Raw genomic sequence first — 19,765 nt, forward strand, 5'->3', positions numbered from 1 at the left:
TCACTTTTCCAAGTAGTCTCCTTGGGCCAAATTCACCTGGCAGTTACATCCATTAAAATCAGTTTTGGCTGGGAGAAGGGGTTGAAGAGGATGCAATTCACATCAGAATTGTTTATTTCCTCATAGAACAAAAGATATCATAAGCTAAAACTTGATGTATTGCCATTTTGAAATTCTGTAGCCAATGAATTATCATCTTTGTTTGCTGACCCTTGATAAAGGTGGGACAGATTTATAGGAATGAAGTTGTAAATATTGTGTGTGTTTAATCATTTTTTCCCCTCTGCCTGTTTAAACTTTTTTACATTGCTATGCAATACATTTTTCCCTTATAAATTATATATGGGAAATTGGTCCCAAGTTCCCTTAATTCAGAGAAATAGATCTTCTATTTCTGATTAGAAGTATGCAAAATATTTGTAACGAAATGTTAATATACTTAAAAAAAATCAGATGTTGAGCCTTTTTTGTCTTTGTTTTTTGGATTTCATTATAAATTTGAAAACGGGCCAACTTTTCACAAAGTTTACTAAGTTATGTAATAGTCTGATCAAAAATGATCTTGTTTTTGAGCAAAGATAGCTTCCCATCAATAACCTGCAGGATTGTGTTGTTGATTCCAAAATAGTCATTTCTTTAGAAACTTAAAATAAAGTTAAATTCAGAGAGATGCGGAATTGCACAAAATGGTGACTATTTTTATGTGAAACTATACAAAATTAAATTTTGGAATTTCAAGTAAGTTTGATGTATGACTATACTTTACCTCTCGGCATTAATACAATGTTCAAAAAACAACAACAAACTCTCCAGTAATTTTAGATGAATATTTTGCTGGGTTTATACATATACCCTGATTACGTGTTTAAGAATCAAGGTCTTGATCCTGCAGAAACTTAAACCCAAACTTAACTTTGCACATGAATAGTACTATTGACTTCCATGGGATTATTCACAAGTACAAAGTTAAACACATGAGTGTTCTATCCTTTAAAAGGTTGGTATTGAATCTAATGTTTTCCTCTCAATTCAGGTGTTGGAGCTGCTCGAGCTGGGAACCTTACGTTCATGGTTGGTGGAGTGGAACAAGAGTTTGATGCTGCCAAAGAACTGCTGACATGCATGGGTTCCAATGTGATCTACTGCGGAGAGGTTGGAACTGGACAGGTAATCCTTGCTGAATGTTTGGTATTCAATCAGCCTGGCCTTTCCCTTTTTGTTACCATATTTGTCTTCCATTTTAACCCAATTCCCTTTAATCTACCCCAAGTAAATTATCTAGAACCAGAATCCACAATGAAATTCAGTATAAGATGGTGGTATCAGCAAAAAGGTGCAAATTCTTCTACAAAATATCTCATGGTACCATTACCCAGCATCTTGGCTTGGTAACCAATAATACACATCTGAACTAGCATTTTCTCAATTTGGCTTGTTAAGATTGTACTTTTCGGTGGTCACAATTTTTTTAAAAAAATTATGCAATAGAAATAGATTTATGGTATAGTCTGAAAGAGTAGGTAGCCCACACACTCAAAACAAAGCAAGCGGAGTTACTGTGCTAGCAAAACAAAAATATTTCACGCTATCTGAAGTATCTATAGGTCAGCCTTCATTGACCTGATGCTATAGTACATTGGTACTTACAGGTGTTACATTTAGGGAAAGGTTGTTTAAACATATACAGTCAAAATCCCGTTGGAGCTGGGTGAAAAAAAATCCTATGTGATATCTACATGGAAACGGAGAATCTTACTAGGTATTTAATTTATTTTCAGGCTGCGAAGATCTGCAACAACATGCTCTTAGCTATCAGTATGATTGGAACTGCTGAGGCTATGAATCTTGGAATCAGGTTTGTTGGATTTTATGTGTTTTTATATTAGCAGTTTTTATGTGCAGTGCTGGTTGACTTTTTTGTGGCTAGAGAATGATGATCAGAAGAAATAGATGAGATTCTGCCAGAAAAAAGGTAGAAGTGTTTCATTATTAGAATGCAATAAGGCTTATTTATTTGACCGAGAGTAGGACCCTTGAGAACATGAATGTTCTTTGCAGTGGCCATAAAATATTACAAATATCTAAAGTTACATTATATTTTTTCTATGATGTCTCAGTTTCTTCTGTTGTGACGATACATGCACTATAAAATGTAAATATACTCAGAAAACATGCAGGTATATTTGTTTGAAGCATAGGCTAATGTACCGTGTATCACAAGTGTTATGCTCCCACATGGCTCCATTTGGCTTTATTTGCCCCAAAATGTGCTAAAAAGAAACCTCTAGCATTTTTTCATATCTCAAAAGAAACTAGGATGCAGTCATAAAATGTCAATTTACCCTCCTGTCAAACTTAACTACTGTTGTTTCTCATGCTAATCATCACAGATACTTACTTGTGAAAAATTCAAAATATATTCCATTACTTTGCTTTAACTATTTCCTGTTTTAAAAACAACATTTTTCTGTAACAGGTGATGTATCTAACTTGTAGGTAGCAACATTTTGAGATATATTTAAATTTCTAAAACCAATTTTTCTTTCATTTTAAAGTATTCATTTTGTTAGAAATTTTTACGTTTCCAGTCCTGTGTGAGCCTCTACATGTAACAAGCCATTTAATTAAACTTTGCAATATTTTTACCTTTGATTCCCTTGCCCAAGCTTACATCAATAGAAATACCGTTTGTAGGTTTATAAATAGAAAAGTCTGTGCTTCTGAGAAGATTATCCTGTAAATGCACAGCTTCTTAGAGTTTTCATGAATTATTCATCTCTTTAGCTACACCTTTACAACCGCCGACTAGAAACTACAGATACTGCAGATATTTGTCAGTTCACTATTGCATGTCCTACTATGGTTTTTGATATAAACTACAAAACCAGTAAGAGGGCTTCAGAAATTTAAATAAATAAAAAAATGCATGTGCACACGCGCGCACACACACAGTCACACAAAAGGCAGGGTAATGGATTCACATTTCCTCTTAATTACCATATCAAGATGCAGTTGTTTTATTGAATTGCCCTTGTCTCAGATGTTAGACTATCTTGACCTATTAAGTTGTCATGTTGTAATTGAGATAAAAGAGGAATTTGCTTTGCATCAGTGCTAATTGGTTTATCAATATCCTGTACCATTTACATTTTAAAATTGAGTGTCTGTACGATAGATAGTGAAGCATATCTGTACCAAGCCATAATAAAATTGGTAGGATTGTATACAACTATTATAATTCAGGATGGTAAAGCTGTATCATGGTCAGTTTTAAGTGTTGGTTCACTTAATGAAAAATCAGTTCCATATGACTTCGTTATATTTTTGTCCACATTTCTAGGGATTATTTTACTTGGTTTGTTTTTGTTTTTGTTTTATTTTAAGAGGCCTTGAACACAAATTCTTGGCATCAAATCCCATGTGAAACTAATAGGTGTTTGCAGCCGCTATAGCCTGCAAGTGTCTGGATTGTCTTATTACAGGTTAATTTTTTCTCTCAAGAGTGTTGAGTGAATTTGGGTTGTATGAAAGTAGCATTCTGATAGTGCATGCTAATGCCAGATTTTAGTGAAGGCAGGCACTGTGCAAGCTTCCCCACCTCACAGCAACAGTAATGCAGCTCAGCTTGACCTGCTATTCCTATACTGGGCATTGCTTGAGTACAGACTGTTCATCATACCAAATAACATGAGGGTTTGTTATGTAGGCCCTAATGAAAGACCATTGAAGTAAATGATAGTCTTTCCATGGGCATTAATGGGCTTTGGATCAAGCTCATGGAGGGCACCTTTTCCACTTTAAACAAAAGTAGGATTTTTCCATAGGTGAAATTCTTGTGTGTATAAATCCATTGTGTGACCTAGTCTCGGTATTCCAAGTTATGAAGGTAGTGTTCTTCTTCAAAACAACTTGTCTGACTCGGTTTAATCACAGTTAATTGACATGATGCTGAGCACAATTTGTTGCAGTCTATACTGGCCACTAGGTTGTGGTCATCATCATCATGATGTCATCTAATTAGATTATTCCCCACAGTGTTCAAACGGGATGAAGTTGTTTATTGTAGATAAGCCCAAAGGATGGCAGTGGCTGGGGTTAGAGAAGTGGAAATCTGAGTGCAACTAATTAAGTTGACAAGTGTCTGGCATTGAAAGTCCAACTTCTGGCAATGGAGAAAGCTTATTGGTAGCTTTACTAACTTGAAACTGCTAGGGATTTTTTGTGTGTGTTGGGCAGGGAAGGTTGGCTATTGAGCAGAGGTGCGAAGGAACAAGGAAATGTCCAGCAGAAAAAAAGAAATTGAATACACAAATGAAAACATCCTGTAACCAAACAAGGTAACTTCCCCGGGTTTCTCTTTCCTAGAAGAAATATACTTCATTAACACAAGCCCTCATATTTCGGCTTGTATTAATGAACTTCTGCTCCACTACAGAATTTGCCAACAGTGCTGCATCTCTTTCATTTTCTTACAGGCAGAGAGTCTCTTTATATTCGTTTAGAATCACTAAAACAAGTACTTATTTTCTATGAGATTTACATATGTATTTTTGAAATGACAGATTTGTTCCATAATACAGTATACTGAGAGCTTCCCCAATTGGTCAGGGGTGATGGAACCATTTGTAGAGTGGGGGTGCTGAGTCATTGAATCAAACTGTAAACCCTGTATATAATGGAATCCACTTCAAGCTAGCACCCCTAGTTCGAGCACCTATGAAATTGGTATCAGTGAGCATAAATTTCCCAGTAGTAAACTCCCACAAAAAGCAATATCCCAATCACTACAGGACTGCTATATTTATATTCAGTTTGCTCCTCTGGGTTTTCTTGTTTTTTTTTTTTTTTTAATTAAAAGGGTGGGAACCATATTTCTTCTTGCATGATAACTTAATTTACAAATGAAGATGGCTGTTTTTATTAGAAGCGTTTACTTCTTAGTTAGTTTCAGATTTATCATTTGGATTTTTAAGTGTGTTTTATTTGTTTTGATCATTGAGTTCTGGCAATTCTTAAAATTGTTGAATTGCCTTTTTATTTTTATTTTTTCTATTCACTCCATGGCCCTTTATGAATGTTGATAATAAAAGGTAGTAGAAAGGTGTATGGCAAAAATACTGGAAAGTAACATACATTTTGATTTAGAGCTTTTCTTTTCCTAGTTTAGTGCTGCAGTCTGATAGTGAAAGTCTCTAGTACGAGAGAGGTTTAGCGTGTGTGTGGATGTACATGCATGTAGGAACATATGAGTGTATAAGTATATTGCTATAAGCTATAATATATTGGTGCCAAAGCAATAGACAGAATGCACCTAAATTTCATTAATGAGAAATTAAAATATATATTGATACTGTCAGCAACCTCAGATTACTTTTTCTCTTCTTCTTTCTACCTGGGTTGCTGACCATCTCAGTTTGTAGTGGCCTCCTTTTATTGATCTTTGGGTTCTCAGGTAAAAAAAATGAAGTATTAGCAAGATAAAGCTTGAAAATTTAAAGAAACTATTGTGGATATTTAACTTGCAACTAAGTCATGTGGCGATTGCTGCTGCCTGCAGTGTAGTTGGGAGTCCTTTCTGGGGCTGCCTGCGCAGTCTTAGGGTATGTCTGTACTGCAATTAGGCACTCATGGCTGGCCTGTGCCAGCTGACTTCAGCTTGGGCTAAGGGGCTGTTTAATTACAGTATAGATGTATGGGCTCAGGCTCAAACTCTGTGACCCTCCCACCTCACAAGTCCTAGAGCCTGGGCTCCAGCGCGAGCCCGACTGTCTACATTGCAGCTAAGCAGCCCCTTAGTCCAAGCCCCACGTGCTTGAGTCAGCTGGCGCGGGGCAGCCGTGGGTTTTTAATTGCAGTGTTGACATACCCTTAAAGGAGAACCCATGTGGTGGTGACAATAGGTAGCACAGGATTTTATAATTAGTTTGGGAGCTAGAGAGCCACAAAAGAGCTACAAGGTTTGTCTGTATCAGACGTCTTCATAAAGAATTCCCTTTATATTTATTACAACCAAGTCCAGTCTCCTGTCTACCATGAGAGAGACTACAGTGGCCACCACAAGTGTAGCAAAAGATTCTTTTTTCTCCTATAGAGTTTTATTATGGGCCAGGTTATGCCTGGCTGCTTTGTGGGTGTGCAGGTGGGTCTGAGGACACAAGAATTTCCTCCTCCTTTTATGCCATTGTTTAGCAGCCAAGCACAGTTGTAGTCCTTGCACGCCAGTCTCTGAATTGCTGTCTCCGTATGCATCTGTGGGGCACAAGATACCACAAGGTGGAGCTGAGGGGGTGGGAAGGACAATCACAGAAGAGCTGGGCAGGCATACAGGAAAGAAACATGCTATGCCCCCCTGTGGGGATGTAGCACTGGGTGAACACTGGGAAATTTTGGAAGGAATGGCTGGAGACACCTAGATCGCACTCTGGGGCAGTGTGACTATGCTGCCCTCGATGTGGGTCTGTACCTAAATGGCATGATCGAGCCCTGTGTGAATATTAATATTCCACTCAGGGTACGTGGATAATAAAAACCACGCTGGTGTACACATTTCTACTAGTGATGGGCGAGTCTCAAAAGCTTCTGTCTGAATAATTATCTGAAAGATCAGATGCTGCTTACCCAAAGCACCTCAGGCTGGAAATTTCTCAAGAGTTTAGCTACTTCCTAGTCTCATTCAGGGAATCCCAGAACTGCCTTTCTTGGGGGGTCTCACTGCTGATTTGTTACTGCTACAGACTGAAACAGGGAAGAAGTCTGTGAACATTTTAAAATACGTTGGTAAAGACTTTTTTCAAACTTCAATGAATGTGGTTGGGTTTTTAACAGTGCTTAGAATTGTTCTTATTTTTATCCAGATCTGTGTGTCCATCTTTAGTTTCTACCTCCCTGGTAGCTCATTAGTATTTCTGTGGAAGATGCATTGATTTGACACGGCAATTGTTTTTGCGTTACATTATTAATAATGTTGGGATATTGGCTGCTTTCTCTGTGTCTGGAAGAACATTTTGGCAATTGTAAATGCACACGCGCGTGCACATAGTCTTGCCACGTCCAGTGGCAAGTTATTATGGGGACTGACAGACTGTCATCATTTTGATAGCTTGAGCAGTATATCTCTGCAACAGCAATGGAGCTCTTATGCAGAAAGTATCATATGTTCCTAGCCAATTTACAGGGAAACAGCAATAACATTTTATCATGGTTGAGAGCCCAGTAGCTGCTTCCTATTAAACTTGCCCTTTCAGATACCTGTCTTGGATTAATTTGTTGATTTCAAATGGAAACTCAGTCTTCTCCACTGAAGCATGACTTTCTAGGATAGACTCTCACTGAATGACAATTACTATATATTCTAGCTGGTTTCAGACCATTACAAGCTTTGAGCGCAGTGGAAGACAGAGGACTTCTTCAGTAACTGATTTTAATACATGTCTAATTTTAACTGTCAGTTATATATGCACCAGTAGATGAATTCTCAGAAAGATGAAATGCAAAACACTTCTAACTTGCTCTTTTTAATGATACACTTGCTGCCAAAAAAAAAAAAAAAAAAAGTATTGCAGGTCTTCTGAAGTGAATCTGCATGGTGCATAAGAGCATCAAAGTTTAAAAAATAGAGATTCAAACTGACACACAAATCTTTTCCCCCACCACAAGCAAAAATCTTTTTACATTGCCTTTTCACATCTAGCGCTGAAAATTCATTCAGTGTATATTTACAGTGTCTGTATTTTTAAAATATATTTTGTTCAAGGAACTGACTGGAATGCTACGAGGACAATACTCATTTTGGGGGAAGGGATTATATGCATTTTAAGATTTCGTCCCTTCCTCCCCACCCCAGTCTTGCAGTGTAAACTCCATTGGAAGCTGTAGCTAAGGTCCAGTGGAGGTGCTGCGCTGCTGAAGGGACTTATCCTGGAGACAGAACAAACAAACAAACCAGTGTGCTGTGTGGCTGAGAGATCAGGAGTCCTATATGTTCTTAATATTCTTTTTAGTCAGTGTTCCAATGTACAACTTATTTGGATGAGAACACTTTCAATAATATTTGTATTCATAAAGTGCTCCTTGCTGAGGCCTTTGATGCACTATAAAAGATAAAACATGATTAAAATGCAATCAAAACATAATGGTGGGGGGAGAAATACTTTCAATTTAAAAATCAAATTAAATAAAAATTGAAAGCTCAATTCAAAAAGGAGGGAGAGGGGAGGATAATAAGGCCCTGATCCAAATGAAGTCAATAAGAAACTATCCACTGACTTCCATGGGCTGTAGTATCAGGCCCTAAATATGGGACTAACAGTGGTAATTCTAAAAAGCACCTTTGAAATATTGGGTATTTTTAAAAGGAGGAGGGAATAGCTGAGACATATTTCCAAGGGAGCAGGATCCACACCTTAGTACCCACCATATAAAGTGTTATTTTATATTTGAGAAGTTGTAACTTACCAATTTAAAATGTAACATTTATTTATAAATTCCACTAATAAATGACCCTTAATCTCCCATAAATTAAATATTGCATGCTACAAACAAAGATTCCTATGATTAGTTTGGATACATTGCTGATCTGTTGTTGCTACAATTAAAGAATTGGTGCAAAGAGGAGGAACCTTCTCTTTGTGAGAATTTAAAACCAGTGCAGGATTAAGGCATAAACTAACTAAGCTACAGTTTAGGGCCTCGCAAATGAAAAAAACTCTAAAAAAGAAAAAAACGACTCCATTTCAAATTTTATCAAAATTGGTTGATAAATAAAGGAGGTATGGGAAAAAGAAGATTCTCTCTAAATATACACATTTTTGTTCAAATATGACAAAAATATACACATCTGGCTACACAAATACCCTTACCCTACCCTTATCCTTCAATGATTGTTCATTATTGACAGGTGGGAGGCCAGGGCTGAGAAAAAAACGATAATTTGCACTTGTAAAATTAGTATTTCTACAAGTAAGTCTGCTATCAGTCTCCTAAGGCAGCGTTTTGCTGGCCAGCTGCTACTGGTAAAATTCTGACTTGCCTTCATAATTTATTTAAATAAATAAATAAAGCTCACTGCTGATAAAATCGGGAAAAATGTGAGGTTGGAGACAGCAGTGTTGTGAAGCAATTCTGCCAAGCTCATACTCTGATGGGACTCATCCTAGGAGAGACGTCATGTATAGCGTCTCCTTTGGCTGGTAATAGCTGGAAGGCCGCCATCTTTTGTTCACGGTCCAGCACGCTCAGTCATATAGTGCCTTCGGTCCTGTTTTTCTTCATTTTCTTAAGTGTTAGTGTGTTCTTGCTTCTTTTGATCTGTACATACATACAATTGTGTATTTTAGTGCGGACGACGCTTTCTGCTTCATGCGCTATCCGTTCTTCACATGATTGAGTTTGCAGGTGATCATCTTATAGACTTGGGTCGAGTGGATCTTGAGGAGGCTAAATTTTTGTTGGCTTCCTTCCATCAGTTTCAGGAACCTTCACTGCATTTTTATAGCATGGCAAAAGAAAAATCCCAATAATTCTTTTTTTTTTTTTTTTTTGTAGTGAAAATTTAAATTGGAATAAACATTTGTAAATATATTTTATATATAGTCTGGATAAACTTTGTATTTCCCTATCAAAATAAATCATATGTTTTTTTCATTTATTAATATGAAAATAAGGATACTTTTCCTTATTTATGGCTTAAAAAATTATATATCCTCTCTTGTTTTCCTGTGAGAATTTTTGTGTTTATACATTCAGTGTCCTTTCTATGAAAAAAAAATGAATTTATTATTTATGTTCGGGAGCTGCTTACACTTGACATAGCTTAGGGCCTCAGAATGTCGTAATCTGGCCCTGGGTAAAACTGACTTGGAATTATGGTATGAAACATATTTTATGTTTAGTCTTGTCAGTTTTCCTGCAGGAAGTATATGACTATAGTAGGTTGTGAAGTCTCTTTCAAAAATTCTTGTTCTGCTTTGCATTAGGAGATATAGGAGATAATTGTGTCTGATTTCTTTTTTTCATGGAGAGTGCAACTGAATATAAATAGAACCTTTAAAAAATATTGCTACCAATTATTGATATAAATGCAGTTGGTGTAAAATTACATTTGCAACTTGATATTCAGCAAAAACGCAAAATAATAACAGGTCTAAAAACTCAATGTGTTAAAGTAATATCTTGACTACATTTCTTTGAAAGTCCACAATGAACAGCAGTTTATGCCATCAGCTCAGTGATAGAACAAATGATGTTTCTGCTCGGACAAGCTTTGTTTTATCAGGATCAGTAACCTTATCAGCAGTTGACCCAGAACTATAATGCATGTCTGTGAACAGATAGAGAGCATATGTCACAGTTTCATGCAGACTTGCTTCCTAAGCAAGAGTGGATAATGAAGATTTAATAATAATAAAAACTAGTTTGCAAATGTGAACAACAGTAAATGTTTTTTAAAAGGGATAACATCTTTCAGTCTCCTTATTGTTAATATTACATTGCTTGCATTAACGAGTAAATATATACCCATAAATTCACCAAAACATACTTCCACAATGCACCTTTTATTTGCCAATACTTAGTTTTGAAATAGTTCATCCAGTTTCTAAGATAATCATTTGGCTGTAAGGGTATGAAGACAGGTATACAGTAGCATGTGGAAGAACTGAAAACTTCTTTTGGTAATAGGCATACAAGAGAACTGCTATTCTCAGATGGCCTTTATTTTGCTTGCATTTTCAGGTGAAAGGTCTTTTCATAGAGCAGAAGGCAGAAGCATTGAAAACTTATTGCTTAAACAATTGATTGATGCCCTTTAATTTAAGATAGGGGATCCCCTCCCCCCATATCAATACTCTATCATTTTTCTTGACTTATAATAAAGGGAGAGAAATGATAGTGTGGTCCTAGCATATAAAACAAGTCACCCATATCTTGTGCATTTTGACATTAATACTTCTCTTCCTTGACCTTTGACAGGTTAGGGCTTGACCCGAAACTGCTGGCTAAAATCCTAAATATGAGTTCGGGCCGTTGTTGGTCAAGCGACACTTACAACCCTGTTCCAGGAGTAATGGAAGGAGTACCCTCTGCTAATAATTACCAAGGTGGCTTTGGAACAACGCTCATGGCTAAGGTATATAAATATAATCATAAGTATAGAAAGAACTGTTTTATTGTTCTTGAGTGTCAGAATACATGAGAAATGTGTCTATGTTGTGGGTGTGGTCTCCCTGAATATCACTGACTGCTTATACCACACTGCTAATGGTGTACCATACTTCCAGCGGACACTGGATGGAATGCGATGTTCTTCCCTCAGTTAAAATTGTTAATGGTATTTGGAATGATGTGCACTCCTGGAGAGGACCACATTACTGTAGCTCTGAATTATCAGCTGAGTCCTTGATAGGTGTGGGTGTAGGATCAGTGAAGATTAGTGTTAGGACTCTATGTTCCAAAGACTGTCAACAAAGCCACATCCTCCCTCTTTGAAGTTGGACTTGTTCCAGCAGCACATGCTCCTGGTCAACTAGTGGCTATATAGAACAATTCCTAGCACTTGTGTAGGATTTGATCCTCAGATGATATAAATCAGTGTATTTCTATTGACTTCAGTGGAATTATCTGATTTACACTAGCCTAGGATTTGGCCCACAGTGTCTTCCAATTGACAATCTCAAAGGGCTTCACAAACATTGATTGACTTAACCCTCCCAACACCCCTGTGGGGTAGATGTAAGTATTATACCTATTGATGTGGACATGGAGACAATGAGATTTAAAATTGTGACCTCTGTATTTAATTAAGAACCCTTAACCAATGAGGAACCCCAACTACTCAGCTGGGCTGTTCCAGGGTGGATTTCAACCGTGTACTTATGTCCTACAGTCCTGAAGGTGGGTATGAAGGAAGTACCTCTCTACGCTCTGAGGCCTGCCCAGGGATCCTGGCTGGAAGCCAGAGTCTCAACCCATTTCCCTCCTCCATGCAGGAAGTAGGAGAGATGAGATGAGGGGAGCCATATGCTGCATGAGACATGCAGTGTCATGCTCTGGGCCCATGACCAGGCAGCCCATTGTGTTACAGGGATCTTGCATCAGACCTTTTAAATCCAGCAACTGCACTAGACCCTGCCAAAGTTGTGACTGTAATTTAAACTGCGCCCCCCTGAAACCAGACCTCTGAGACGCTGGGTGGCAGGTGAGAAAATCCACATGGCAATTTGCCACATGGGAAAATTCCCATCCAATTGGCAACTGGCCTAGCCCCTGGCATCATAAAAGATCCAGCTCACTAGGTGAGGGTGAGCAAGATGGTGATGGAATGGAGCCCAGCTGGCTACTTGCCAGCTGCAAGAGCAAACAGGGCCCAAAATGGCCACCCACCAGCAGCAAGGGCAAGCAGATGCTATCCCCTTCCCCTGGCAGGCAAGAGCCATCAGCTGGCCCCTTATGACAGGCTCTATTACCTGGATACCCCCTGTGCCGTACCGCCAAGGAAAGGGAAGGGAACAGGAGAGAAGCAGTACTCTCCCTCTCCTGCTCCCCCAGACGTATATTCTACAGGGAGGGGGGATCTCAGGGAGCAAATATAGCACTGCCCCAGCCAGATAGATAGATAGATGACTAACAGGTCAAATACAGATACAAACAGGCCATATTTCCTTGCCTTCTCTCTATTGGAGATGCAAAAGTAATGCTTTCAGGGTGCATAGAGAGACAGTAATCTTCTCTCTCCTGTAATATCTGATGAAAGAGGTGGGAGAATGAAACTTGCAGTATCTTCCTTATTATTGCAACTGCCTCCTCTCCTGTCTCTCTTGAGGTCCCATATTGCTCCTTTCCAGTACATCCACAATGCAGCAGCTAAATAATTTCCTCACTTGATGGACATCCCATACTATCATTATCTTCTCACATCTATTATCCTTGCTCTTAAAGTCTTTGCACAATGCTGCTCCCTTCTCCTCCTTTGTTCTTTTCTCTTATTATTTTCCAACTTTCTCTCTTCCATCCCCTCTTGTTCCCTTCTCCTTCCTTCCTGTTTGTGCCTACCCTTTAGGCCTGAAGCTACTTTCCCATCAGTGCTCCAGGCTCCATCCCTCCTTTCATTCTATCATCGTCCAAAATCCCACATGCTCCATGTGATCTTTATCTGTCTTTATAGAATAGACTCCCCAGGGCAGGAATTTACTCTGTGTGCTGTGCTGCACAGAACACTTTGGTCTGGAGCTTAATTTTCCTTTTTTAAAAATAAATATTTGGAGCTTGCATGCTACAGGCCTGTTCACAGCATCTTCACTTTCAAGCGGAGTAAAAGCTGCAGAAAGGAAGTTTTATGTGGGTTCTTCCTAGTTTCCCAGCCTTTTCTTTATTGACTCTAATACTTCAGAGTTTAAAACAAAAGCTGCACACGCAAAAGATGATGATAATGATAATAATAATAATAATTAACAAAAAACAAAAAACCCTACCCTGGCCACGTGTGTATATGTGACATAGACACACGCATTCTCACTCTTTCATACTTAAACTGCAAACTGATTTGTGTGGGCCAACCCTGATGCCTGCATGAAACCTCTGCAGGGTGGGAAGCCTTCCAGATCAGCTTGCGGGATTGGGGCCTGTCTAGGAGTATGTGTGGGATTTGCAGTGTGCAGAAGGAAGTTGGATTTTTTGCCGGTCTCTTTGTTTTTAACCACCTCAAAATATTTCATAGTATATTAGCCTGTTAGTATTTTTCACTTGTCTCCCCATCACAAGATTGTTTTCGGTGGGGTTCTGGACAGATGGAGGAGTAGCTTGCAGGATCAGGGCAGTTGATATGTTAAAGTGAGCACCCACTTGTCCGAGAGCCTGAAAGTGAGCAGATACAGAGCAGTATAAAACAAAACTCTTGCCTCCCTCCTCTCGTCCTTTATTTATGCCACCTCCCACCCCCAATATCCCACAAGGTCAGGTGAAAGAAGAGAGACAGGAGCAGAACTAGAAAGTGAAACTGATGGGGCTAGGGTTACTATCTTTCAGGTTCCCCAAAAGAGGATGGTGGAAGGACCTGAATGGGGGTGCTATATGTGTACTGGGAGGGAGTATTTGGGGGTGCTGGAAGGGTATGTGTGTACTGGGAGGGGGTATTTGGAGGTGCTGGAGGGGATATTTGGGGGGTGCTGGAGGAGGTATTTGGGGGTATAGGAAGAGTGTGTGTGTGTGTACTGGGAGTGGTATTTGAGGGTACTGGAGGGGTGTGTACTGGGAGGGGGTATTTAGGGGTGCTGGAGGGATGTGTGTACTGGGAGCGGGCATTTGGGGGTGCTAGAGGGGATATTTGGGGGTGCTGGAGGGGGGTGTGTGTGTATTGGGAGATGCTGGAGGTGTGTATGTACTGGGAGGGGGGTATTTGGGGATGCAGGAGGGGATATTTGGTGGGGTGCTGGAGGGGTATGTGTACTGGGAGGGGTCTGATGCCCTGGTACTATAATAGGCATTTTTCTAATGTGAATAAAATAGAGCATATTGGTGGAGCAGTAGCAGATTGGGGAGGGGTGTAAGGAAAGTTACTAGGGAACAGGAAGGAGGAGAAAGATAGAAAGGAGTCCATGGAAGAGGGAAAAAAGGTAGAGGAAAAGGGTACAGGAAAAAAGGAGACACCAGTGCAAAGGCACCTAATGTACGTGTGTGAACTGTCTTTAAAATTGATGTGAGCTAACTAATTTGGCACTTCATTCTTCAAAATCAAAATTTAATTTCAGTCACTGATAAGGCTGCCAACCCCTGGCCTATCAAGTGTCAAGGATAGCTAAGGAAAGGTTTCCTAAAGCACAAGAGTGTTCATAATGTAAATCATACAGTCAGATTGCTAGCAGCCCTCATCTGAGTCTCCTCCTCTTTTCCCCCATTGAGCAAAGCTGAAATGTCCGACTGTCTTCTTCTAATCTTGAATCTGCAACACAGGGGGAAGGGAGGGGCAGTAGATTTTTCTAGCACTTCTTCGACAATCCTCAGGGGACACATTCTTCGATGCAGAGGGAACAATTACTTGAGTAAGCATTTAGCTAAGGCACTAGAGCTATCCATTACTGAACATCCCAAAAGGTGAAAATTAGTGGTGTGGTGACCTCTTCCAGGTACTGAACAGTTCATTCCCTAGTCTATGTAAAGAGATTTGTGAGATGAGAATTTATCCTTTTGTTTGTTCCACCCACTCATGCCATTACTCAAATTAGATTGTAAATTCTTCGGGCCAGGGACCTACTCTTTTATTTTTCCTGTAAACTGCACAGCACACTTTTGCCATAAAACAATAATGAATAATAAGAGTTTGTAGAGGAAGGGAGGGAGAGAATCTCTTGAAGTGGAGAAGATGATTGTCTATGTAGACAATTATTTAAAGAGTCAAATGACCACAAGATAGCTGTTGTCTTAAGATGGTCATAAAACTTCATCTTCTCAGATGTCAAACATGGTGATAGTTGAAAGATTTATTAAAGTATTCTACCACTGATGGATCCCACAGACAAAGTTATAGGCTCCAAGTTTTTTTTGGCAGCAAATTTTCTACAAGACACCTCTCTGGAAATCACCTCTCTTCTGTCTTGAAGTCTGAAGTAACCTAGTGTCTAGACAAGCTCTCTAATATGAGCCCTGGTCTGGAGATTTCACTTCAAAGATCAGATTTATTGCTTTTCCTTTTAAGGGTCAGAGGGTTATACAGAGAAGACATTACAGATCAGAAGTCCTCTCCTCCCATTAACATTAAAGGTGTTGATAACAGCCTTCCTTTTAGGATTCCTGGAAGAGCTAGATTTAGATCATATTAATCTTGACCCTTGTCAGGGGTGATTTATCCAGACAGAGTAGGGGCAGAAGTAGGGCTTTCCATTTCTTTTTACTAAAGAGTTTCTGATGCTAGGTCAGGACAGTCTTTGAGTTTTCCTTTCAATGGCAGAATCTGATTCAGGTCAGACTAGAAAATAATTAAAAATAAATGAAGTATTTCCTTAATAACAATAACAGTTCTTTTTAAAATGTTAGCCACTGCTTCCCCATAAAAGACTGATATTTCTCCAAGTCCAGCAAAAATTGCTTTAGTCTCTGATAGTAAGACATCTGGAAGCCATTGCCTCAGTTCCCAAGAAGGGGAGAGGGGCAGGAAAGTATATTCTGATTCTGCCTTTCCCAAAAGGTCAGGAAGAGCCATATCCCAGTCAGAACAACTTTGTCATCTGAAGAAATTCAGAATATAAATTCTGAAGACAAGTGACTGCGCCCAGAGATTACGTGTTTTTGATAAAGTTACAGGATGCCTATTGACACACGGTTTCCATGATTGGGTTGTTTTAGGTAAATATAGTTCATTTTCCTTAGGTCTTCATCCCTGTTACAAAAGTGCTAATATTGCTAGCAGCTGCTTTAAGAGGATACAAAGTATATCTTATTGAATGCTGATTAGTCAAAGTTGTCTTGTTCAAGGAGCTTCAAGCAGCTATAGAAAAGATGCTGGAAACTTCACAATCTGAAGTTTATGATAATGTTTAGCAGTCTATTGTTCTGTAACCGCATCTATGCTACTTCAGAGTTCAGCATGACACAGAAGGTGAGGGAATCGCATCCATCATGGGAGAGAAGAGCAAAATTGTTTCTCTCATTTCTTACACTGAAGTCAGAGAAGTCCTTCTCCATTTAGGGGTCATGTGCTTATGATGACCATTGAGCAAAAGGTCAGGTACACCCCCAACAACTAGCAGCTCTGTATTTCAACAGTCTTGGAGCAGGGACTCATTATCCATGTTGAATGGTCACGCCAAGATCTATGGAAATTCTGCCTATGCTAGTGAATGGTCTCTCAGAATTTGGAGTGTACCATTGGAAAATTGTGATCATAAACACATTCTCAAGAGTTGGGGAGCCCATTTATATTTCATGTCCATTCATAGAGAAAGGTATCTCTACAAGAAAGCAGCATACTGGTTTTCTGGGGTTAGGGCAGACTTCTGCAGGCTACTAGCCAATGATGTCAACAGTGTGTTGACCTCAACAGACAGCATAGTAACAGCTTTTCTGGGGCCCTGTGAGGGTGGAGGGTTCCGGAGCTTGGGCTCCAGCCCGAGCCCATACATCTACAGAGCAATTTTTAGCCCCGCAGCCCAAGCCCCATGAGCCCAAGTCAACTCACCATGGCTGTGCCACACAGGGCTTTTATCCCCAAGTAGACGTAGCCTGTGGGTATGATCTACACTGAAGCTGAGAGTGAGACTACCAGCTTGGGTAGACAAACTCGCGAGCTCCAACCTGAGCCACAACATCCAAACTGCTATTTTTAGTATGCTAGCATGAGTCCTGTCTGCTCACTCCCAGCTGCGGCGTAGACATACCCTTAGGCTAATATGCCCAGGAAAGTGGAGTGCTACTAGCTGAGGAGTGGGCATGGCCAGGACAGCCCAGGAACCTGGTTTATCAGAACTCTACTGCAGTCTCCATGGACAGAGCTTTTGGTGGTATTTAAAGCTGTCCCAGCTGACACAAGGGAAATCTTAACTGGTCCCCAGGGGAGAGCTATCATGGAAACAGAATGTGCTTTCTCCTGGTGTAAACTCCTCATGCAGCTCAAGAGACCAGGTTAGTCTAGGAGGGTTTGAGGCAAGTAAATACTATTATGTCCACTTGAAGATGGTTAACCTGAGGCTCTGATAAGCTGATTTTATGCAAGTGTCACATGGTCAGTGGCAGTGCCAGTTATAGAGCTCAGGAATCCTGACATAGAGTCCTCTGCTCCTGCCAGTAGGCATGCTGCCTCTACTTCTAAAGCAACAGTGATTGAGAGAGAAAGCTGAGCTCCAAAGTGGTGCCAAAAACTGATGGGTCCATTTGGTTCTTCAGCATAAATTCACCGGAAAATGCACTTTCTGTGGTGCTCAAACTATTCACTGAATGTGTGTCAAATTCGGCTAATAGTTTCAGCCAGAAAAATAATAGGAAAATGTCAAAATGTTTTGACTTTTTTTCTAAATGGTATTTCATTTAGAAATTTAATTGTTTTTTTTAAAAGGTGAAAGAGACCCCAAAGATAAAGGAAAAAAGTTGTTTTGGGTTTGTTTTTTCCCCCCATTTCAGGTGTTTTTAAATCAAAATGGATTTTTTTCCCTGTATTCATTTCATTTGAGAAAAACTGAAAAAAATCAGTTTTGGTTTGAAGTGAATCAAAAGCTGTTTTGGACTTTCTGGTTCAGCCCCTGTAGCAATACCAAAAAATGAAGGCAATACTTGCCTTCTTCCAGGGCTGGAATTTTAAGGTTGCAGTATTTCATTTGTTGGCAGTGGCTTCTCTTTTTCAAGGAAGCCAAATAGCGGGTAATATTCATATGGCTACTTAATTCCTTGTTGTTTTTCTGCTTTCAGGATCTTGGCTTGGCACAGATTACTGCTACCAACACTAAAACACCTGTTCCTCTGGGATCTCTAGCACATCAGATCTACAGGATGATGTGTGCAAAGGGCTATGCCCTGAAAGACTTCTCAGCTGTGTTCCAGTTTTTACGTGAAGAGGAGAACTTGTGAGCTGTTATTTTGGCAATGGACACTATTAGAAACCAAACACTTTTTTTGGAACCTCCTTGTAGCTCATTTGAGAAGTATATGGGTTTAATCAAAGGTCACAAGTCATGAACCCACACCGACCTGTCTGCTTTTGGTTGTCTAGGTCTCAGCAAACTCCAGGATTTTTCATCAATTCTTTAAAAAGCAGGCTAGGAGAGGGGTTGTTTATTTGGTCAGATAAAAAATACACTGACTGTTTAAGAACCATAATAGCATATTCACAAAACCCAGTTGATAAGTACTTTTTTTTTTCTTTTTTTACTAAGTACCCAATGATTTGCTTATAAACAACTGACATTATGGCTCTAAATTGTGCAAACTAAGTTGAATCTTCAATAGTAATAACATAGGGTGACAAACCAGCTTTCATTAACTTTTAATAAAGATAAAGCCTTCATGGGAAAAGGGAAGGTCCTTATAATGAAGAAACAGAATGTGTTTTTTTTTTCTTTTCTTTTCTTGCTATTTATTTTTAACTATTAGCTTGGGCCTGATAATCAGTGATGGATTTTTCCTGGGATTAGTGTTACAGATTTATGTTTATGGGGGTATGTAAGTTAGTGGAAAGCTGTTACAGCATGTTTAACTGGTAGACTTAGTTAAAATAACATAGTATATATGTCTCTCTTGTAAAGCTCCAGTACTATATTTGGCTAACCCAATTTTATATTTCCTTCTTGTACCCTGTCATATATTTTCAAAAGTCAAGAATGGCACCTACTAAAAATTCTGACAAATGTACATTTGCTTTAGATAATTACTGCATTATTATAAATATAAATAAAATGAATCCCATTATTTTGAAATCAAATAAAAATCTATGTTGGTAAATGCCTGCTATAAGGTTGTTTGGTTTTTTTAAATGCAAGTTTGCAAAAATACAAATAGCTGCAAATTTGTGCTAGGTTGTTCATTTTTTGGTCTTCTACAGTCCATCTTTCATAAGCACTGAGTAGTTTTTATTGTAAAATGTGTAGGGTGGCATATTTCCATATTAATTTCCCTAACCATTCACCTACCCCTGATCTAGCATTCTGAAGATGAGTATTCCTGTTGACTTCAGTGGGACGACTCAGTGTAAAGTTACTTGCAGGATTGGGGTCTTAATGGTCACTATGCAGCCTAACCTCTACATTTTCAGAGTTTTGCATGTACAGTGGTGCATCTAATAGGCGTGTGG

At 39.2% G+C, this 19,765-nt stretch overlaps 1 protein-coding gene across 1 annotated transcript in view; it reads left to right on the forward strand.

The window, feature by feature from the left end:
* The window catches only part of HIBADH (3-hydroxyisobutyrate dehydrogenase), a 119,953-nt gene extending 100,546 nt beyond the window's left edge, over positions 1–19,407 (forward strand). The window contains exons 5-8 of the mRNA XM_024222931.2: positions 1,034–1,167; positions 1,779–1,855; positions 10,969–11,125; positions 18,388–19,407. Of these exons, the coding sequence (XP_024078699.2) occupies positions 1,034–1,167; positions 1,779–1,855; positions 10,969–11,125; positions 18,388–18,546 (527 nt within the window). The 3' untranslated portion in view covers positions 18,547–19,407. The remainder of the gene's footprint in view (positions 1–1,033; positions 1,168–1,778; positions 1,856–10,968; positions 11,126–18,387) is intronic.
* The last annotated feature ends 358 nt before the right edge of the window (positions 19,408–19,765 follow it).

Source organism: Terrapene carolina, unplaced genomic scaffold (genome assembly GCF_002925995.2).
Source record: "Terrapene carolina triunguis isolate 2854851 unplaced genomic scaffold, T_m_triunguis-2.0 Scaffold84, whole genome shotgun sequence".
Lineage (NCBI taxonomy): Eukaryota > Metazoa > Chordata > Testudines > Emydidae > Terrapene > Terrapene triunguis.